Source organism: Pelodiscus sinensis, chromosome 18 (genome assembly GCF_052426305.1).
Source record: "Pelodiscus sinensis isolate ZL-2025 chromosome 18, ASM5242630v1, whole genome shotgun sequence".
Classification (NCBI taxonomy): domain Eukaryota; kingdom Metazoa; phylum Chordata; order Testudines; family Trionychidae; genus Pelodiscus; species Pelodiscus sinensis.
In genome coordinates this window covers 33,333,310-33,355,919 of record NC_143069.1, presented here as the reverse complement: position 1 = coordinate 33,355,919, position 22,610 = coordinate 33,333,310, and the positions used below count along the sequence as shown (strand labels likewise).

At 56.4% G+C, this 22,610-nt stretch overlaps 3 protein-coding genes across 3 annotated transcripts; all 3 read right to left on the bottom strand.

The window, feature by feature from the left end:
• Nucleotides 1-5,253: 5,253 nt before the first annotated feature.
• Nucleotides 5,254-6,192, bottom strand: LOC102460948 (olfactory receptor 1J1-like). The gene has a single exon (XM_006132630.3). The coding sequence runs from the start codon at nucleotides 6,190-6,192 to the stop codon at nucleotides 5,254-5,256; it is 939 nt and encodes a 312-aa protein (XP_006132692.3).
• A 6,149-nt stretch (nucleotides 6,193-12,341) lies between these two features.
• LOC142823706 (olfactory receptor 1J1-like) lies at nucleotides 12,342-13,106 on the bottom strand. The gene has a single exon (XM_075914890.2). The coding sequence runs from the start codon at nucleotides 13,104-13,106 to the stop codon at nucleotides 12,342-12,344; it is 765 nt and encodes a 254-aa protein (XP_075771005.2).
• Nucleotides 13,107-17,571: 4,465 nt separating this feature from the next.
• LOC142823717 (olfactory receptor 1J1-like) lies at nucleotides 17,572-18,510 on the bottom strand. Its single transcript, XM_089770449.1, has one exon. It carries the CDS (start codon nucleotides 18,508-18,510, stop codon nucleotides 17,572-17,574), a length of 939 nt encoding a protein of 312 aa, XP_089626575.1.
• Nucleotides 18,511-22,610: the final 4,100 nt, after the last annotated feature.

The window sequence follows — 22,610 nt, the reverse complement described above, 5'->3', positions numbered from 1 at the left end:
TGACACCTGATGCCGCATCTGACTTTTTCCAGCTCCTACTTCTGGACGCTGGCCCGCGGTGTTTGTTAGTCGGCCGTGTTGTCGTTCTGTGACACTGCCAAACCCAGCACCCGCTCTTGCCAAGGTGACAGGCAACTGCTAAGGACTGCTAAGGACTAACAAACTCATGGCTGGAGGCCACAGCAGGTCACCTGCGGGGCAGTTTTGTTCAGAGCAGAGACAAGTCACGTAGAACGTAGGTGGAGTTTCGACTCTGTGGAATGCTTTAACGTAGAAAATGCTATTTCCTAGAGCCCATTGGTGCGTGCGTATTTGCTCACGTTACCCTGTGAACAACGCTCCTCTTGCTTTTCCCTCTATTCCAGAGTGGCTACGGGACTTGTCTATGGGTTAAAATCTGAGGATTCAATTGATCTCAGGGTAAGTGATTGGTCTTGGGACTGGAAGCAACCTGAACGGGGCAGAATTTTGGTGGAAGAGACCTCTGATCACGACGGATGTCAAGACGTTATCCAGTCCCGCCCCAAGCGCTGTGGCAAGAGGCAGTAAAGCTAGACCACCCCAACGGCTGTTTGTCCGGCCTCTTCTGGGAAACCTCCAATGACTGGACATCCCATATCCTCTGTTGGAAGCTGGTTGCGGAGTTTAACTAGTGTCAGAATTGGAACGCTCTCCCTAACCTCTAACATGAACCTCCCTTGCTGCAGATCATGTGGAGACGGAGAACAGTCGAGCGCCGCGCTTGTTACAACAGTCCGGAACAACTGTGAAGATTGGTCTTTGCTCAAGACTAGAGATGCCCTGTGTTTTTAACCATGGCCACGTTCTGCTCTACTCTGCACTGATCAGGCGTCAGTCAGAGTGTTGGGTCCAGTTCTGGGCACCGCATTTCAAGAAAGAGGTGGAGAAACTTGAGAAAGTCCAGAGAAGAGCAACAAGAATGATGGACGGTCTAGAGAACAGGAGCTGTGAGGGGAGGCTGAAAGAACCGGGCTTGTTTAGTTTCGAAAAGAAAAGACTGAGAGGGGACATGATGGCAGCTTTCAAGTATCTAAACGGGTGTCACAAGGAGGAGGGAGAAAAATCGTTCTCCTTGGCCTCTGAGGCAGGACAAGAAGCAATGGGCTTCAACTGCAGCAAGGGAGGCTTAGGTTCAACCCAAGGAAAAACTTCCTAGCGAGAGGGGTTGTGGAATCCCCCCCATCCCTGGAGATATTGACGTGCAGGTTGGACGGATGCCTGGCAGGGATGGTCTGGCCCCAACTGAGTGTTTTTGCGACCGGCGACTACGTCTTTAGAAATGATCTGAGTGGGCCCCGCCTGGTTACCAGTTTTATAACGGGGGGGGGGCCGACGCTTAGCTCTCGAGCCACATGCGGGTCTTTGATTAAGAAAATGCAGCTCCTGCTGTTCTGAGCCGCGGGCCCGGACTGATCACAGCTGGCCGTTCTGTGCATGGTCCCCAGAGCCTGGAGGGAGACACGCGTGGCGGCAGCGGTGGACATTGGCACACCAACCCCCAGCCCCTTTCCGCTCACATACAAACACCGTCCTTCGCGAGAAATCGCCGATGGCCAGCAAAGGGCTCTGGGTTTGCCTGCTGGAACCCAACCTTTCCCTCCGACAATTTCCACCCGCAACAGTCAGAAATGTCCCACCTGAAGGGTCCCCCGGCCCCGTCTCTGGGTGGGAAATTAGTTATTGATTCAACAACATGGCAAATATCCCCCGTTTTGCCTTAAAAAGTTCCAACATTTTTCTCAGTTTGAGCCCAGCAGAACCCTGACATTTCCAGCCCAAACCATAAGAAAAGCATCTTTGGATTGTGTGTGTGTGTGTGTGTGTGTGTGTTGTTTTCTTTCCAGGAGCTATTAAGTGCAGAGTTTCCCACCCTGCTGGAATGAAGCCAGCTCCTTCATCCCATTGCCGCAACGGAGGTTTAGGTCAGACACTAGGAGACGCTGTGTGGCTGCCAGGATGACAAAGTGCTGGGACAAATGGCCAAGGGAGGTTGTGGAGTCTCTGTCATCAGAGGTTTTAAGAGCAGGTTAGAAACCCCTCAGTGCGGGATCTAGATAATATTTAGCCCTGCCTCGGTTGCCTGACTAGACCGAGGGCCCTTCCAGTCCTACATTTCTGTGCTTCTAGTCATAAGGTGGAATCCAGACAGAAAAAGTACTTTAAATCAAAGAACACGCTACAAAACTTCCCAGAGATCCCCCTAGGATCTTGGTCGGTATCTGTTCTTCCCACTTATGAAGTTCACTACAGACCACGATGACCGCTCCTTCCTCAGGGTGTAGCTTCAAAAGGCTGGGACTTTCTTTTCTTTGCAGAACCAGAATTTGCCTTCACGACCCATCCCCGTAGGGATGCCCCAAGACACTGCTTGGTTGTGAGTCTGTTCTGGTCTGGTGCATTGTTCCATCCGGACTTTTGAAGCCTTCTCTCATAGATTTGCTAAAGCGGCGAGGAGTCCTGCGGCACCTTATAGACTAACCGAAGTGTTGGAGCATAAGCTTTCGTGGGCAAGGACCCACTTCGTCAGATTTGTAGATTCTAGCCTGGTGGGTCTCAAGTGGGGGGCTGTCGCCCTGGGAGTAGAAAGGGGTCTCCCGGAGGGACATCAACGCCTCTGAGTATGACCTGCTTTTACAACAGGCTCCGTGAAAAGCCCCAGAGAAGTCCGCGCAGACTAACGTTTCATACAGCAGCGTGTTTATGCCGCTCTACGCACTGTGCATGGACATGTCAGAGCGATACACTCCACAGGATGGATTGTATAATAAGCAGGTGAAAATGAGGACGTCAGCAATCGGTCAGTAACGGCGGGTGTGACCCGCTTGCATTGTTTTACATCTGATTTCATATGCGAGTCCTATTTAAACGAGGTGAAACGTAAGGCGGAGGCGAGAGAAATGGCACCCCTGAAAGAGGTCCAGTCGCCTGGAAAGGCTGAGACCCAAATCTGGAGCTCGTCCCTGCTTTAGTTCCGAGCACGGCTCTTTGAGACAAACACCCCGTCGTGTCTGACGCTGCCAGGTGTGATCTACGCACCCGCTGTTCCTTGTGCCCCTCGTTAATGACATTCAGGGTTATCAATTGACGCCTTTCTCCCCAGGCTGACCGTGTCTGGCGTCAGCTCCGAGCCAGAGGGTATCTCCTCCCGCCTGCCCCTTTGGAAAACTTCCGTATCGTCCCAGGCCACATCGCGCAACGGCCCCAAAGAGTGTTCGGCGCTTTTAATACGGGGGCCGGAGGGTGCAGCGGGAAGCGTCCCCTGCTCTCCATGAGAAGCCTGGGACCCATTGGACGGAAAGGCTCCTTTTTCCATGGGCTGGGCACGAAGCACGTCCCCACTCGGAGCTCTCAGTTTGGTCCCGTCGCTCCTCTCCCGGGAATTGATGCTCTTGGTGAAGGGGATGAGGTGGAGAAAGCTCCAGGTGTCCGGAGATCCATGGGAAGGAGGCCGGGTGGGACAGCGCTCCGTTTGGAATGCTGAGCGGGGTCCCACCGGTGCGCAGGGTCCCTCTCTGGGCACCGTCAAAGCCCCTGGCCAGGCAGGGGGACGTGTGAGGGTGGAGAGGGAGGGGCCGGGCTGGGTGAGCGACTGGCAGTCGGTCGGTTTCACGCGGAGTGACCCGAGGCGTGGTTCTGGGGAAAGGGAAGTTGGAACAGGACCTGCCATGGGGCCGCCACAGCCGGGGCGGTCACACTTGTGCTAGGTTAGGGATGTGGCCAGGCTGAGAATTGTGTCGTGTCCCCAGCCGACCAGGCAGAGGATGAAAACTCCCTGCCACTTGAAAGGCCCGTCACCAAGACACGGTTCCCCCGCGTCGCATTGACACAGACTTTCAGCAGAGAGACTGGATTCCTCACATACGAGTTGGCGAGTTCGATTAGCAGCCACAGGCGTCAGGCAAACCCCTCCCAGGCGCCTCTGCACGGCTAAGGGTTCTGAGAGGTGCGGTTTGGTGGAGTGAGTTTGTCAGGACTCAGCTGCAAAGGCCTGAGGACCCTAAACCAAGGGGAGGGGAGTCCCTCATGGCTTCCTGTCCAGTGGCTACGATGCCAATGGGTTAGATGAGGCTTTACTGCACCCTGCAGTGAGAGGCAAAGGTCCTAGCTACAATTCCCTGCCAGGGCCAGGGCTTCTTCATACATTCCCAGGCCACTGGGAGCGTCTGCTGTGACCCCCTGTATCGCCCAGGCCGGAGAACGACCCCAGAGAATTCCTAGCACAGATCTGTTAGATAAACCCCTCTCCCCTCGATGTGCAGCTGAAAAAGCCACCAGTGTGCTGGGAGTCATTAGCAAAGGGACTGATTAGCAAAATATCCCATGACCTCTGCATGAATCCATGGTAGACCCACCGTCTGAGTACTGCATGCAAATGTGGTCACCCCACCTCCAAGCAGACATACTGGAACTGGAGAAGGTGCAGAGAGGGAAAATGAAAATGGTTCGGGGCATGGAACAACCTCCCGATGAGGGCAGATTTATTAAGTCTGAGACTTTTCTGCTTGGAAGAGTGACACCGCGAGGGATATGGTAGCGGTCAGTAAAATGATCACTGTTGTGGCGAGAATAAATAAGGGAATGGTATTTACACCTTCTCACCACACAAGAATTAAGGGTGACCCCACAAAATGAATAGGCAGCACATTTAAAACACACAGAAGGCAGTATTTCTTCACCCAATGCACAGTCAGCCTGTGGAACTCCTTGCCACAGGATGTTCTGAAGGCGAAGACTATAACAGGGTTCACAATCAGACTAGATATGTTCATGGAGGGCAGGTCTATCAATGGTCCTTAGCCAGGATGGGCAGGAAAGGCGTCCCCAGCCTCTGTTTGCCCGAAGCTGGGAATGGCAACAGGGAATGGATAGCTTGATGATATTCTATTCTGTTCTGTTCATTCCCTCTGGGCACCTGGCTTTGGCCACTGTCAGAAGACAGATCCTGACCTCGATGGACCATTGGACAGACCCGGTCTAGCTGCTCTTATGAGCTCTTATAAAGCTCCTCGACAACTTGCTTTGATGGACCCCCTTTTCCATGGAAAGACTTGGGCTGTGTGTACTTGTGTATGCGTAGGCGGGTGTGACCCTACGTGTGTGTTAGTTGCACGAGCCTCCTGTGTGAGGGGAAAACAGCCCAGGTGTCCTGGAAGAGCTAAGGGGGAAGGTTTCCCAGACACATCGTGGGTGGAAAGTCCATGCCCAGTGCCGCGATGGAGCCGTGGGCTGGACTCACGCACACTGAGCCAGGACCTTCCTCTTTACCCTCCTCAGGGCCGCGGCCACGTCCTTGTTCCTCAGGCTGTAGATGAGGGGGTTCAGGGTGGGCACCACGGAGGTGTAGAAGAAGGTCACTTGCTGTTTCTGCCCAGGGGTGTTGCTGGAATCTGGGTGGAAGTAGAGCCAGGCCACGGTGCCGTACGTGAGCAACACCACGGTCAGGTGGGAGCCGCAGGTGGAGAGGGCCTTGCGCAGGGCTTGGGCAGAGCGCAGGCGGCCCACGGCCACCCCGATGCAGGCGTAGGAGGCCAGGATGATGGCGCAAGGGGTTCCCACCACCAACGTGGCCTCGGTGAAGAGCACCAGCTCATTGACGAAGGGCCGGGTGCAGGAGAGGCGCAGCAGCGATTGCAGATGACAGAAGTAATGCGGCAGGCGGTTGCTGCAGTAACGCAGCCGGGCGGTCATGACGCTGTGCAGCAGGGCGTGCGGGATCACCACGGCCCACGAAGCAGCCACTATCTTGAGGCACAGGGACCGCGTCACCACGGCGGCGTAGCGCAGCGGGTCGCAGACGGCCACGTAGCGGTCGTAGGCCATGGCAGCCAGTAGGCAGCCCTCCATGGTGCTCACGGACAGGTAGATGAAGAGCTGGGCCATGCAGCGGGCGAAGGGGATGGCCCGGTGTTGGGTCAGGGCGTGCACCAGAGCCTGGGGCAGGGTGATGCAGACGAGGCCCATGTCCAGCACGGCCAGCTGACTGAGGAAGAAATACATGGGGCTGTGGAGCTGGGGGTCGGCCCACACCAGACCCACAAGCATGGAGTTGCCAGCTAGGTTCACCAGATAGGTGACCAGGAAAACGGCCACGATCAGCGGCTGCAGGTCCTGGCGTTCGGACAGGCCCAGGAGCAGGAACTCGGAGACGGACGTCCAGTTGGCCTCAGCCATGGCGAGGGGCGGCAGCACCTGAGTGGGGAGGAGAAGGGAGTTGGCAGCGGAGGCCACGTCTACACTGCAGGCTTCTTGCACAAGAACTTTTTGTGGAAGAGATCTCCCGCAAAAAGTTCTTGTGCAAGAGCACGTCCACACTTCTATGGTTACTCTTGTGCAAGGAAGCTCTGATGGCCATTCACAGAACTTGTGCTTTTTCTGAGAGGGCTTTCTTGTGCAAGAAACCCCTGTTGTCTGTCCACACATGCCTTTTTTTCACAAGAACAACTAATTAGCAAATGAAAACGAGGACGTCAGTAACGGCGGGTGTGACCCGCTTGCATTGTTTTACATCGGATTTCATATACAAGTAGTATTTAAACGAGGTGAAACGTAAGGCGGAGGCGAGAGAAATGGCACCCCTGAAAGAGGTCCAGTCGCCTGGAAAGGCTGAGACCCAAATCTAGAGCTTGTTCCTGCTTTAGTTTCGAGCACGGCTTAAACTACACAAAAGCTTACACAAAAAGGCTTATTCCTCGTAGAAAGAGGAATAACTCTTGCGCAAAAAGCCCTGTCTTCTGACAACCTACTGTACTTTTTCTTGTGCAAAACAACACTTGCAGTGTGGATGCTCTGTGAGTTTTTGTGCAAAATGGTCATTTTTGCGCAAAAGCTCTGCAACGTAGATGGAGTCAAGGTGACGCGTTGACACACGACGCCAGTCACCTGTTGGGAGCCAAGTCCCGTTGGGCAATAGCTTAGAAGCTCCATCTCAATGTAAAGTGCCCCGCAGTGAAGGCGCCAACCCAACCCTGGCTCAGTTCTGCTCCTGGTCACGGACCGTCACTGTAAAAACAGGCAGCGTCCGTCTGCTCTGACCGTGTGTCGCTGGGACTCACAGACTCTGAGCTCCGTGTTCCTCTGCCCTGGCCAGCCAGCAGCCGCAGCGTCTATGAATCCTCTCCTTCTCTCAACGCCAAACAGGCCCCGTTTGTCTCCCCTTCCCTGCCAGGGCAGCATTTTCCCGTTTGCTGCTCTGCCCGGACTCTCTCCGATTCGCCCACAGCTTGTCTAACGCGTGTGGACCAGAACTGGCCACAGAGCTCCGGACGAGAGCTCACCAGTGCCCAGCAGAGCGGGACACCCCCCTCCCCGTGTCGGCCCCACGATGCGCCAGTTCCCGCCCCAGCCTGTTAGCGCAGGATGGTCAGAGCTGCTTCACTTTGCTGGCTCCCATTCACACTCAGCATGGTCACTACTCTTTGAGGATGGTCTTTTTACCACTTGGAAACCCGCCTAACGGTAACTTCACCTAGACCGAACCGGAGGGGTCGAATATTCCTTCCTGACCACTGCAGGTGCCCAGCTGAATCCCTGAAACAAGACACTGGATTCTAGACACTGTTATCATACTGAGCTCCAAATGTGGCAGGCACGCCAAGGGAAATGCAGGTTGTTCTGTTCTCAGCATGGCCCATTTGGGAATACAAGTTCACCCACGGAGTCCAAGGCGAGATGAGAGGGACACAGTGAAATAGCCACCCCCTTGGGAAACAGCCGATCCGGCATTGGGGAGGGGATTGGTAAAGGGGAGAGAGCTCAGAGCAGAACCAGCCAGATCAAGAGAGATGCCAGGGACTCTCGCTAGTTAGTGGAACAAGGAGAAGGCGAAAGGGCCACTCGGACTCAGTCTAGAAGGACCGACTGGGGAACAAATTGCTCAGCGGCTCTTGGGTCTAGCACAGAAGGGTCTGACCCGAGCCAGTGGCTGGAGGTGGAAGCTAGACACAGTGGCTGTGACAGCCGGGATGAGGACGTCTGGAAAACCCACACAGGAAACGGGGCCTGAGCAGGGGTTTGGCAACACGTGGGACTCTGGAAATGTCTCCTGTGGGGAGAGGACAGAGAGAGGAGCGGTGTGTATCGCGTAAGAGGGAGCAGGAGGCCATGAAAATGGGACAGAGAAAAGAGCGTAGGGGATTCTGTCCACCCTGCAAGCCCTGCGACTGCCCTGTGAAGAGAGAGAAAAGTGGCTGCGTTTGGGGGCAGCTCTGACCACCCAGATACTCTCAGCCCGAGGGATAAGTCAGGCGGGTTTGGGGTTCAAGCTTCATGCCAGTATTTTGCTGTCACTCCACGGCCCTGTCCCGCTGATCTCATGTGAGATACGTCGGATTATTCCCCCATTTCCTACTCTTACGAATTTCTCCCCCGATAACACTCCGGTTTGGTTCGTTACACGTGGCTTCGGCTCTTCTTTTTAATGCGGTTGCTTAATGAAAAGGGAGGGGGACGTTTCCAGCATCCATACCAGGGTTATAGCTAACAACCTGGCGCAGCAATAAGGGGGCAGCCCATGATATGACAGTGGGACATGGAAAAATGGACCAACGATGCAATCACACACTCAGGGACTGGGGAACTCATTGCCACAGGACGGTGTCCAGGCAGAAACGTATCACGATTAAACGTGGGACGACATTTCCAGACTAAAGGGACTATCCAGAGTTAGAATCACTCAGACTAACGATTGTGGGAGGCACATTAAACCTCATGCTTCAGGGTGTTGTGAAACCGCTCGCTACTGGTGGGGAGGAAGGAATTTCATGGGGGGGGGGGGTGTTGCTTATACCTTGTAGTATTTGCTCAGCTCAGATTCTGAAAGGAGGGGGTTTGTGTAGACTCAGCTGGGCCATTTGTACACCAGCCCCCCGCCCCTTTCAACTGACACAGGAACACTCACACGTCGCTCATGAGAAACCTTCCGTGTCCAACCGGGGGCCACGATTTTTCCTCCTCCAACCCAACCTTTCCCTGAACAAACTTCCACTCCCTCCAGCCAGCCCCTTTCTCACACTGCAGGGAGGCAGGTTCAGGATAGACCTTAGGAGACACTTTGCAACCGTCAGGCTAGTGGGATGCTGGGAGAAATGGCTGAGGGGGATCGTGGGAGACTCACCCATCGGAGGCTTTAAGAGCAGGTAAGACAAACCCCTCTGGGAGACAGTCTAGGTCAGGGCGACTCAACTCGGGAAGCCCTGGGGACCACAACCATACTCACAGCACGTGCCAAGGGCCACAGCTTAAGAGTGCTTGCATATATATGCAAATATCTATGCAAATATATGCACATAGCTTCTTTCACACTGATGGGCATGAATACAAAGATTAAGGCAGGGCTACATAACATGCTGGCCCCATTATCAGTTCTGCAGATACTGTGCCCATATGACAGCTCTTTGAATGACGGTGCAGGAATTTAACGACTAAAACACATCTCAACAGAAGGCCATTATACGGACTCCTTTTTTGTTTTGGCTCCCACCCATGGACCGTGTGTTGAATAGCCCTGGTCTGGATAATAGCTCGGGGAGTGGGATAGCCCAGGGGCCAGGCCGACTTTCTCTGATTCTACTCGCGAGGTGACAGCAGGAAACATCTTAGAACAGCAATACGCTAAGCGGCTCCCAGAGACCACGCCAGGGCCCTGCTCGGGTCTGTCCCTCAAAGCGATCAAGCTCCGAACAGGCCACGGCCACGGCCACAAATCTGTCAGCAGTGGGTGGATTCAACAGGCTTCACCTCACTCCTTGCATCAGGCTGATTTTGTCTAGTTCCACCTGCAGCCACATCACGGCCCATCCCGCCTGCCCCCTGGGAAAGCATCCATGTCAGCCCAGGGCCCTGTAGCTCGGAGCCTTTGCAGTGATTGCGAAGGGCCCCCAAGAGAATTCCCCTGAGTTCAACATGGCTGCTGGAGGCTGGAGCGGGAAACGGCCCCTTCTCTCCATGACAGGCCTGGGAAACGTGGGCTGAGCATGACACACGTCCCCCCTGTGAGCTCCCAGACTGAGCCCTGGCACCAGGGAGAACTGGTCTCCTCCGGAAATCGATGCTCCTGGGGAAGGGGACGAGGGAGACAGACGCCGGGTATCCCTGCTCCTCCGCATGCATGGGAAGGACGCAGAGTGGAGACAGAATTTGGTCTGAGTGGGGACCCACCGATGTGCAGAGTCCTTCTCCGGGCTCCATCAAAGGATCCAGCTAGACAGGGGAGCATTTGAGGCTGCAGATGGAGGGGGCCAGGCTGGGGGAGGGACTCTCAGACGGGAATGCGGGTGGGGAACGTCTGCTCAAAGCCAGATGCCAGAGGGAGAGAGGGGCACAGAAGACGGGGGGTGGGGAGTTTCCTCTGCTGTCCTGCTTCCCGAGCTGTGCCAGGACCTGTTCCCTACATGCCCCCTCCAGCCGGCATTGCCATCCCAGCCTCTCCCCTGCTGTGGGCCCATCACACACCCTGACACCCGGCCTCACCTCGGACAAGGACGCCTGGCACCCGCCTGCCCCCGGCATCTGCAGAGGAACGGCCGCCCCTGCGTGAAGATGAACCCCAGCAACCAGGCCCCGGGGGCGGCAGAGTCGGCCTTAATTAGCCCCACAGGGACTGTGACTGAGAAAACATTCATTAGCGCTCAGATGAGACGCCCCACGGCTGGGAGGTGCGGGGGGTCTCTGAGGTCCATGGGCTCCCGTCATCGTGTCTCCTCCTGGACCATCAGAAGCAGCCAGTGGCCAAGTCTGGTAAATCTCTCCCCTGTGCTGGCCAATCCCCACATGCTGGCAACTCACAGACATTCCACTTCCACTCCTCCAAAAGGGGCAGTGTGCCTCAGTTTACCAGTTTTCCCTTAATCACCCCCACTCACTCCAGGACCCCATCTATGAGAGACCCTATGCAGAGCACTGAAGGCTGATGAAGTAAGAACTGAGGGTTTCCCAAGGCCCAAGGGGGAACGGTCGCAGACACAAGGAGGATCCCGGCGCGCCAGGCCGGCCTGCGCAATGGTCACTGCCCGAGCTAAGGACGCCAGGTTCCCTCTTCCCCGGCAGGGCAAACAGCCGGATCCGGGGTCTCATGGCCCGGCCAGCGCATGCAGTCACTGGCCTGCGACGGGTTCCCATTGGCCGATCGGAAGGACTCTGCGCGGTGCAATGCCCCAGAGACTCATGTCCCCTCCCAGCTGTCCCTGGTCACCCATCGCGCCCGCCCTGGGGTGACCTGCCCGGCCGGCTCACCCTGCCCATGTGTCTTGACAAGCTGTGAGCTTCCCACCCGGAGCGGGACCCCTCGTCCTTCAGGGCCCCACGGCCTCCCCCTCCCGCGACGGACCTCTGGTCTCCAGCCCCTCGCTCCAGGCCGGGGGCTCTGCCCAGCGCCCCCACGCGGGACAGGCCGAGACACGGACACACTCAGTCGGGTTCATTAGTCACCCGGAGCCCAGCACGGGAAGCCCTCAGCCCCCCCGAGAGGAAGGAAGGTCCCGTAGGCCATTATGTCAGCCCAGCCCCCAGCCAAGCTGCCAGGAAACTCCATTTTCAGCCACCATCTTCCTCCCAGAACTGACTGATCCCCACCTGCGCCTTCCAGCCCCATGGTCTCAGGCTGGGGGACTTGGTTAAGATTCCCCCCTCCCGCAGTGAGAGAGCCGATTCGAGTTGTTGGACCCGGCATCATCAGTCTAGGCCAGTGGTTTTGAACTGTTGGTGGACACTAAAATATTTGAATGAAAGTTGACACCCCACTGAAAATTTTAGACCTAGTCTGCAGGTCACCAGGGGTCCACTAACAAGATTGAAAACTGCTGATCTAGGTGCCAACTTGGGCTATGTTGGTTTCAATGAGCCCTTACGGAACAGCTACAGTGCAGAGAAAGGCCAGTGTACAAAGTCAAGTCCCATGCCAAACCTCTTCGGTCTACACACATGCTCAGCATGGCAGGCTGAGCCTGATGTTCATCCTTTATTCAAGACTATGATGTCTTTGTACAAAGCCTTTGTGCGGAATGGCTTGAAAACTCATAATCTGCTGGACATTAGTGTCATTCTAAAATATGTGTAACAACGTTATATGTAAAGTTAAATGATACAGGCTTGGGGCTGATGCCGTGTGGCCATGTCCTTAGTGGACCCCCTTTTCCACGGAAAGACTTGGGCTGCGTGTACTTCTGTATGTGTAGCTGGGTGTGACCCTACATTTGTGTTAATTACACCACCCTCATGTATGAAAAGAGCCTAGGTGTTCTGGGGCAGATAAGAGCGAAGGTTTCCCAGACATCTCTCAGGTGGAAAGTCCATACCCAGTGCAACGATAGAACCGTGGGCTGGACTCAGGTGCCCCAAGTCAGGGCCTTCCTCTTTGCCCTCCTCAGGGCGGCGGCCACATCCTTGTTCCTCAGGCTGTAGATGAGGGGGTTCAGGGTGGGCACCACTGAGGTGTACAAGAAGGTCACTTGCTGTTTTTGCCCTGGCGTGTTGCTGGAGTCTGCGTGGTAGTAGAGCCAGACCACGGTGCTGTATGTAAGAGTCACCACGGTCAGGTGGGAGCCGCAGGTGGAGAGGGCCTTGTGCAGGGCTTGGGCAGAGCGCAGGCGGGCCACGGCCACCCCGATACGGGTGTAGGAGGCCAGGATGAACGCAAAAGGGGCTCCCACCACCAAGACTCCCTCGGTGGAGACCACCAGCTCCTTAGTAACGGGCCGGGTGCAGGAGAGACTCATCAGAGATTGCATGTGACACAAGAAATGCTGCAGGCGGTTGCCGCAGTAACGCAGCTGGGCAGCCATGATGGTGTGCAGCAGGCCATGCGGGATCACCACGGACAATGAAGCAGCCGCCATCTTAAGGCACAGGGACCGTGTCACCACGGCGGCGTAGCGCAGCGGTTCGCAGACGGCCAAGTAGCGGTCGTAGGCCATGGCAGCCAGCAGGTAGCCCTCCATGTTAACAACCACCATGTAGCTGAAGAGCTGGGCCATGCAGCTGACAAAGGGGATGGCCCGGTGCTGGCTCAGGGTGTGCACCAGAGCCTGGGGCAGGATAATGGAGACCAAGCCTATGTCCACCATGGAAAACTGGCTGAGGAGGAAATACATGGGGCCTCGCTCCAGGCCGGGGGCTCTGCCCAGCGCCCCCACGCGGGACAGGCCAAGACACGGACACACTCAGTCGGGTTCATTAGTCACCCGGAGCCCAGCACGGGAAGCCCTCAGCCCCCCCGAGAGGAAGGAAGGTCCCGTAGGCCATTCTGTCAGCCCAGACGGGAACCATTTCTCTGGGGGGGGGGGGGGGGAGAGACGAAATGTCCACGTTTGTAACAGCCACCGTGGAAAGTCCCTTTTGCAGGGGATGGAAGGGGCCTGGTCAACGGCCATAACTGCCACGTTGGAAGAGCCCATTATTATCGATGGGGAAGGGTCTGTCCTAGTGTCCTAACGGCCACGTTGGAAGGTTCCATTTTCACTAGTGGGGAGGGGTGTCTGACCAACAGCCCTAACTGCCACTTTGGAAGGTCCCATTTTCACTGGTGGGGAGGGGTCTGACCAACAGCCCTAACTGCCTCTTTGGAAGGTTCCATTTTCACTGGTGGGGAGGGGTCTGACCAACAGCCCTAACTGCCACTTTGGAAGGTCCCATTTTCACTGGTGGGGAGGGGTCTGACCAACAGCCCTAACTGCCACTTTGGAAGGTTCCATTTTCACTGGTGGGGAGGGGTCTGACCAACAGCTCTAACTGCCTCTTTGGAAGGTTCCATTTTCACTGGTGGGGAGGGGTCTGACCAACAGCCCTAACTGCCACTTTGGAAGGTTCCATTTTCACTGGTGGGGAGGGGTTTGACCAACAGCCCTAACTGCCACTTTGGAAAGTCCCATTTTCACTGGTGGGAAACTGAGGCACACCCCTCCGGGGCCATGACCACCATCTCAGCAGCCGTGTTGCAGATGGGGCTGCATAAGGACCCCTCGTTAGAGAAGCTGAGGGCCCTGGCTGACCTGGGCAGAGGCAGGTCCCTGCGGGAGGACCACAGGGAGAGATTCCTGGGGGAGGAGGATTCCTGTACCGGGAATGGACCGGACCGGGACAAACTGAATCCTGGGGGGTGAGGAGGCAGCTGGTGGTGCCCCAGAGGTACCGCTGCAGGCTGCTGTACCTGTCCCAGGGTGCACCGAGTTGTCCGGCGCTGGCGCACCAGGGAGAGGCTGCTGCAGAACTTGTATTGGCCGGGGTCCTTGACCCTGTTCACCAGTATTGCAGCTCTTGTGACTTCTGCCAGAGGGTGGGGAAAGCCCAGGAGAAGTATAAAGCGGCTTTGAGGCCCCTGCTCATCTTAGAGGAGCCCTTCCAGAAGGCGGCGATGGATCTAGAGGGCCCCTCAGCCAGGGGACCCACACGGGGAAGAAATACATCCTGCTGGTGGTGGATTTCACTGCTCACTAGCTGGAGGCCGCGGCTCTGCCCTCTATCAAGGCAGACACTGTGGTGGATGTGCTGCTGGCCATTTTCACATCCTTACAGACCAGGGGTCCAACTTCCTGTCGTCCCTGCTCCGGTGTTTGTGGGAGAAGTGCGGGGTCCAGCACACCTGGGCCTCAGCGTATCGCCCCCGGCCCAACAGGCTGGTGGAGAGACTGAATGGGACGCTCAGATGAATGCCGAAACCCTTTATGGACCAGCACCCGCAGGACCCTCTGACCCCCCAGCAATATCCGTGCCCCAGATGGCCCCGGGCCTCATACACAGGTGGGGGGTCCTAGCACCCAATCCCACCTACCCCGAACAAGTTCTGTCCGGTTCCAGGAAACCAGCCACAGATCTCTGGCCAATTTATCCTTTGGACCTTACCCACAAATCACGCTGGGCCAATCCTTTAGAATCTATATCTAAAGGTTTATTATTACAATGAAGTAAAGCATGAGAGTAAGGTTGTTAAAGAATAGTACGTTACATGCACCGAATCTCCCAGTTCTCGATGCAGGCTCTAGCAGAGATGTTACAGCTGCTGGTTTAAAAGTTCTTGTTGCACATCCTAGGGTCAGGATGGGTTCACAGGTCTTCCAGGCTCTTCGATCCCTGCAGTGTTGCCTCTGGGATGAAGTGCTGAGCTGAGAACAAAATGACATCGACCACATGGCCTCTTTATACCCCCTTCCTGGCCTCTTCTGGTCTCAGCCAGTCACCTGGTCCTCAGCCTCTCTCTGCTGGCAGCTCTTGGGTCTCCGCCCTCATGCTTTAGGTGTGTCTTTGGCCCATCAAGTGCCATTGTTCCACAGGGCTTCGCTACTCAGCCTGTCCATAGCAATGCTTAACCACATTCCGAGAAATATTCAGCTTCCACACAGATTACAGATTCCTACCTACACACACAGACATTATATACTCACATAAATAGCGTACACAGGATCAGCAAACAACAAGCTCCCATTCAATACCCCACATGGCCCCCTTCTATATCATTGTTGGGGCCAGCACCCCCACCTATGGGTGCAGCCACGATCCGTCTGCTTCCCTCAAATTCCAGTAACGTGACATCACACGATGAGCAAACCCCACAGGATTTTGGGCACTGCAGGGATCTTTAGCTTGGGTACAAGACGCGTTGTTGCAGAGCGAATGGGGAAGCCAAACAAACACCCCTTAAGAAAGAGTGAGCAAAAGAGAAAGAAAGAGAGAGAAGCAACCAGCTTAACAATGAAAGTGATTTATTTCTGAGGAGTGAAAAGATATCAAACAGTTACCATGTTAAATCTAACAATTACAATATTAAATCTAAATTGAAACGGATTACAAACGTTAGGTAACCATAGAACAGTTTACACAGGGCAGGGTCAGGAGACTATGCTTAGAGAGATAGTTGATGGGAAAGAGAGAGAGAGCGAGAGAGAGACCTCACCACTCCACGGATCTTGCACTGATCGGGGTTCCCAGGTGATGATGGGAGCCGGGGGGTCCAGAGGGCAGGAGACAAGCAGATCAGAGCCCCCAGCACGATCAGACAGGAGATGAAATCTCAATGGAACTGATGCAGTTTAAGTCCAGGTATCAGAACAGTTTTCCTGGGGCAAGGAGAGGAGTTTTTCTAGGGATAGTTCAAAGAGAAAGAGGCGAGACACTAGAGACTGGTCACCCCTGGTGATGGGGGATGTTCCTCGAACGAGCTCACAATGCAGCTAGGCAGTTTCAGTAGTTTGGTGTCAATAGGATCGTTACTAGAATTGGTCTGATAATGACTAATTGGGGTGTGAGCAGGCCTGGGTTCGTTAGCATCTGGAGCAGGGATTTCCCATCAGGCAGTGCTTCTCTGCTTTCGGTGTCCCATAGTTCACTGCAGTTCCTGCCTCGGAAGAGCTGCTCTCCGTTCTGTATGCTAATGAGATGTCCCTCTGTTCCATCTTTAATGCAAATGAGGCTGGGGTGTTTCCTTAATTGTATCCCCCTTGTCTGAAGCAGTTGAGGTGGGTCTTCCCCGGCCTTCTCATTGCTTTGTCTTTGATTCTAGCAGAGGCCTGGGGGAGGGGGATGGTTTTCCATGAGTGTCACTCCCAAGAGCACAAGGCTGACAGGTGACCATGCTCTGGTTCCCCAAGAATCACAGAGCTGGTGGGTAACAGCAGAGGGATCCCCTGTTCTGCTCCCTCCCTCCGGGGCACCTGGCGTTCGTCACTGTCGGCCGACAGGTCTCTGGGCTGGACGGCCCTTTGGTCTCGCCCAGTTGCTCTCGCTGATGTTCACCCCTTTGACACTTTGGGCCCGGTTACGCAATATAAATGTACACAACAGGCCTGACTCAGCGTCCGCCCCTGAGAGCATGCCTCAATGGACCCCCCTGCCACGGAAAGGCTTGGGCTGTGCGTACGTGTGTGTGTAGCTGTCGGTGCCAATTTCCCCTGGCTCCAAAGGGTTCCCTCACCCCTACACCCCTGTCCCGCCCCTCTCTACGCAGCCCCTCCCCTCCTGCCTGCCGCCCCAGCCCCGGCTCTGCTTGGTCCTGCCGGGAGGGCCGGGGACAGGCCTTGACGGCCTCTCGAGGCCCCTCCCCATGCTCGGATCCCGTGATTCTCAAATCACAGCTCTGAACGACTCGTCCGCTCCCATTTCCCCTCCCCGGGCGGCCGTCAGGCCGTGGAGCCCGGTGTAATCGCCCCAGAGATCCGCAGACGGAGCAGTGGCGGCAATGCAGCGCGGAGGGGGTGGGCCGGGGCACCGCGCTGCCAGGGATGGTCTGTGCTGTTCAGGGTGCGGGGCAGTGGGGCTGGAGCCGTGCTGCGGAGGAGCCGGGGGCAGGGCGAAGGAGAAGCCGGGCCAGCCCAGCACTGGGGAGGGTCGGAGAGCAGCCAGAAAGGAGTCCAGAGTGTGCTGCAGCCGAATGAATTCCCCCCACAACCAGCCAGGGGAAGCCCAAGTCCCTTGCCGGGCCCCATGGATTTGACATGTGGGGCATGTGCCTGGTTTGCCGGCCCTAGGGCCGCTCCTGGCCCCTGCCGGACCTGAGGGAGAACGTTCCCAGTCACAGCGTGGGTGGAAAGTCCGTGCCCACTGCAGCGACGGAGCCGTGAGCTGGACTCAAATGCCCCGAGCCAGGACCTTCCTCCCTGCCCTCCTCAGGGCCGCGGCCACGTCCTTGTTCCTCAGGCTGTAGATGAGGGGGTTCAGGGCAGGCACCACGGCGGTGTAGAAGATGGCCGCCAGCTGCTCATGCTCCTGGGCGTTTCTGGAGGCCTGGTTGAAAATGGGCCAGAGCACGCTGCCGTATGTGAGCGTCACCACGGTCAGGTGGGAGCCGCAGGTGGAGAGGGCCTTGCGCAGGGCTTGGACAGAGCGTAGACGGGCCACAGCCACCCCGATGGGGGCGTAGGAGGCCAGGGTGAAGGCGATAGGGGCCAGCAACACCAAGATGCCCTCGGTGAAGGTGGTCAGCTCGTTGGCGACGGGCCGGGTGCAGGAGAGGTGCAGCAAGGGCGGCATGTCACAGAAGAAATGCTGCAGGCGGTAGCCACAGTAACGCAACCGGGCAGTCATGACGGTGTGCAGCAGGGCGTGCGGGATCACCACGGCCCAGGAGGTGGCCACCATCTTGAGGCACAGGGACTGGGTCACCACGGCGGCGTAGCGCAGCGGGTCGCAGACGGCCACGTAGCGGTCGTAGGCCATGGCAGCCAGCAGGTAGCCCTCCGCACAACCCATGGCCAGGAAGAAGAAGTGCTGGGCCAGGCAGCTGGCGAAGGGGATGGCCCGGTGCTGGCTCAGGGTGTGCACCAGGGCCTGGGGCAGGATGACGGAGGTGATGCCCATGTCCACCATGGAAATCTGGCTGATGAGGAAATACATGGGGCTGTGGAGCTGGGGGTCCGTCCACACCAGCCCCACAAGCATGGAGTTGCCGACCAGGTTCACCAGATAGGTGACCAGGAACCCCGCGAAGATCAGCGGCTGCAGATCCTGGCGTTCGGACAGACCCAGGAGTACGAACTCGGAGACGGACGTCCAGTTGGCCTCGGCCATGGCGAGGGGCCGCGGCAGTACCTGAGCGGGGGATAGAAGGACGTCGGCCGTGACGTAACACGCTGATGAATGACGCCAGCCCGCTCTGGAGAACGGATTAACAGCACCACCCTGTGTAAAAAGTCCTGTGTTTGTGATTCCACCCAACCCTCACTAAGTTCTACGAATCGTTGCTCACCCTCTCTGCAAACATTGACACCTGATGTCTCATCTGACTTTGTCCAGCTCCTACTTCCAGACGCTGGCTCACGGTGTTTGTTAGTTGGCCGTATTGTCGCTCTGTGACACTGCCAAACCCAGCACCCGCTCTTGCCAAGACGACAGGCAACTGCTAAGGACTAACAAACTCATGGCTGGAGGCCACAGCAGGTCACCTGCGGGGCAGTTTTGCTCAGAGCAGAGACAAGTCACGTAAAACGTAGGTGGAGTTTCGACTCTGTGGAATGCTTTAACGTAGAAAATGCTATTTCCTAGAGCCCATTGGTGCGTGTGTATTTGCTCACGTTACCCTGTGAACAACGCTCCTCTTGCTTTTCCCTTTATTCCGGGGTGGCTACGGGACTTGTCTATGGGTTAAAATCTGAGGATTCAGTTCATCTCAGGGTAAGTGATTGGTCTCGGGACTGGAAGCAACCTGAACGGGGCAGAATTTTGGTGGAAGAGACCGCTGATCACGACGGATCTCAAGACGTTATCCAGTCCCGCCCCAAGCGCTGTAGCAAGAGGCAGTAAAGCTAGACCACCCCAATGGCTGTTTGTCCGGCCTCTTCTGGGAAACCTCCAATGACTGGACATCCCATATCCTCTGTTGGAAGCTGGTTGCGGAGTTTAACTAGTGTCAGAATTGGAACGCTCTCCCTAACCTCTGACATGAACCTCCCTTGCTGCAGATCATGTGGAGACGGAGAACAGTCGAGCGCCGCGCTTGTTACAACAGTCCGGAACAACTGTGAAGATTGGTCTTTGCTCAAGACTAGAGATGCCCTGTGTTTTTAACCATGGCCACGTTCTGCTCTACTCTGCACTGATCAGGCCTCAGCTGGAGCCTTGGGTCCAGTTCTGGGCACCGCATTTCAAGAAAGAGGTGGAGAAATTGGAGAGGGTTCAGAGAAGAGCCACAAAACTGATTCAAGGCCTAGAGAACGTGCGCTATGAAGGACGACTGAAAGAACCGGGCTTGTTCAGTTTGGAAAAGAGAAGCCTGAGAGGGGACATGATGGCAGCTTTCAAGTACCTAAAGGGCGTCACAAGGAGGAGGGAGAAAAATCGTTCCCCTTGGCCTCTGAGAATTGGACAAGGAGCAACGGGCTTCAACTGCAGCAAGGGAGGGTGAGGTTGGATGTGAGGAAAAACTTGCTACCTGTCAGGGAGGTGAGACACTGGGATAAGTTGCCCAGGGGGGTTGTGGAATCCCCATCTCTGGAGATATTGAAGCGCAGGTTGGACGGACGCCTGGCAGGGGTGATCTAGACCCGATTTAATTTTTTTGCGACCGGCGACTACGTCTTTAGAAACGATCAGAGTGCAGCCCGCCTGGTACCGTGTCTATAACACGGGGAGGGGGGGGCGACCCGCAGCTCTCGAGCCACAAGCTCTTCCATTCAGGAAATGCGGCGCCTGGCTGGCCGCTCTGTGCACGGTCCCCAGTGCCTGGAGGGAGACGCGCGTGGCGCCGCCGGGAGCTCTGGGACCCAGGCATTAGGGTAAAGCAGTGGGAGGCCTGGAAGTGCCTGGCTCTTGGGGAGGGGAGGGGGATTGGGTTAGAGCAGCGGGGGCTGGGAGCTACTGGCTCTGGGGGAAGGATGAGTCAATAGGTTAGAGTGGGGGGTGCCTGGCTCTGGGGGAGGCGAAGGGGAGGGCATTGGGTTAGAGCATGGGGGGTGCCTGGCTCTGAGGGAGGGGTGATTGTGTTAGAGCAGGGGGGCTGAGCGGTGCCTCGCTCTGGGGGAGGGGTGATTGGGTTAGAGTGGGGGTTGTGGGGTGCCTGACTCTGGGGGAGGGGTGATTGGGTTAGAGTGGGGGTAGTGGGGTGCCTTGCCTCTGGGGGAGGGGTGATTGGGTTAGAGTGGGGATAGTGGGGTCCCTGGCTCTGGGGGAGGGGTGATTGGGTTAGAGTGGGGGTTGTGGGGTGCCTGGTTCTGGGGGAAGGGTGATTGGGTTAGAGTGGGGGTAGTGGGGTGCCTTGCCTCTGGGGGAGGGGTGATTGGGTTAGAGTGGGGGTAGTGGGGTGCCTGGCTCTGGGGATGGGGTGGTTGGGTTAGAGTGGGGGTAGTGGGGTGCCTTGCCTCTGGGGGAGGGGTGATTGGGTTAGAGTGGGGGTAGTGGGGTGCCTGGCTCTGGGGATGCGGTGATTGGGTTAGAGTGGGGGTAGCGGGGTGCCTGGCTCTGGGGGAGGGGTGATTAGGTTAGCGTGGGGATTGTGGGGTGCCTGGCTCTGGGGGCGGGGTGGGTGCATTGGGTTAGAGCAGGGGGGTGGGGCTGAACTCTTCATGGATGCAAATCCCCACAACGTGACCCATCCAACGATTGTTTCTATTCACTCAAGACCTGAGCACACCCAACCCACACTCCACAATGACACAGAATTGCGACTTTCCGTTAGAAGCACATTTTCTCTGGTGGCCCTGGAAGCTCTCAGCGGGTCGGGGACCCTACCTGAGAGGGGCCCCCTGCGCTCAATTCATTGTAGAGCCGGGGAAGAGAATCCCTCCTGCAGCCATGGGCGACCCCTTCTCAGCGCCACATGGAAAACGCACGGGATCGGGGCCAAGCCCGGCCCGGGGAAAACTCTCCTGTGAAGAGAGAAGGGGAGATTAGGGTTGTTTAAAGCCTACGATGGAGCATGGCCCCATGACAATGAGACAGAGAAAATACTTCGGGGGATTCTGTCCTCCCTGTCGCCTGGTGCAGCAATGAGGGGGCAGCCCATGGAATGCCAGTGGGACATTGAAATCCAGACTCACGCACTCAGGCACTGTGGAACTCATTGCTGCAGGATGGCATCTAGGCTCACACTTAGGAAGATTCAAAGCGGGACTGGGCATTTCCCTAGGTGAAAGAAACATCCAGAGTTAGATTTGCCCAGCCCAATAAACACTGCGGACGGGATATTAAGCCTCCCGCTGCAGGGCTGTATGAAATCTGTCGCCGTGAGCAGTGGGAAGGGAATATTGCTGGGGGCAGACCACCCCCCCCCCATCCCTGCAGGTTCTTATACCTGCCTCCCCAGCCTGTGCTACTGCCCGGGGCTAGGGATGGAGTCTGAATGACTTTGTTCTGGCCCAGTCTGGACATTTGTACACCAACCCCCACCCCTTCCACTCACATACAAACACCGTCCTTCGCGAGAAATCGCCGGTGGCCAGCAAAGGGCTCTGGGTTTGCCTGCTGGAACCCAACCTTTCCCTCCGACAATTTCCACCCGCAACAGTCAGAAATGTCCCACCTGAAGGGTCCCCCGGCCCCGTCTCTGGGTGGGAAATTAGTTATTGATTCAACAACATGGCAAATATCCCCCGTTTTGCCTTGAAAAGTTTCAACATGTTTCTCAGTTTGAGCCCAGGAGAACCCTGAGAGAGAGAGAAAGAGAGAGAGAGAGTGTGTGCATGTGTGTGTGTGTGTGTGTTGTCTGGAGAGAGAGAGAGAGAGAGAGAGAGAGAGAGAGAGAGAGAGTGTGTGCATGTGCGTGTGTGTGTGTGTACGTGTGTGTGTGTGTGTTGTTTGGAGCTATTAAGTGCAGAGTTTCCCACCCTGCTGGAATGAAGCCAGCTCCTTCATCCCGTTGCCGCAACGGAGGTTTAGGTCAGACGCTAGGAGACGCTGTCTGGCTGCCAGGATGACAAAGTGCTGGGACAAATGGCCAAGGGAGGTTGTGGAGTCTCTGTCATCAGAGGTTTTAAGAGCAGGTTAGAAACCCCTCGGTGAGGGATCTAGATCATATTTAGCCCTGCCTCGGTTGCCTGACTAGACCGAGGCCCTTCCAGTCCTACATTTCGGGAGCGGAGATCCATGGGAAGGAGGCCGGGTGGGACAGCGCTCCGTTTGGAATGCTGAGCGGGGACCCACCGGTGCGTAGGGTCCCTCTCTGGGCACCGTCAAAG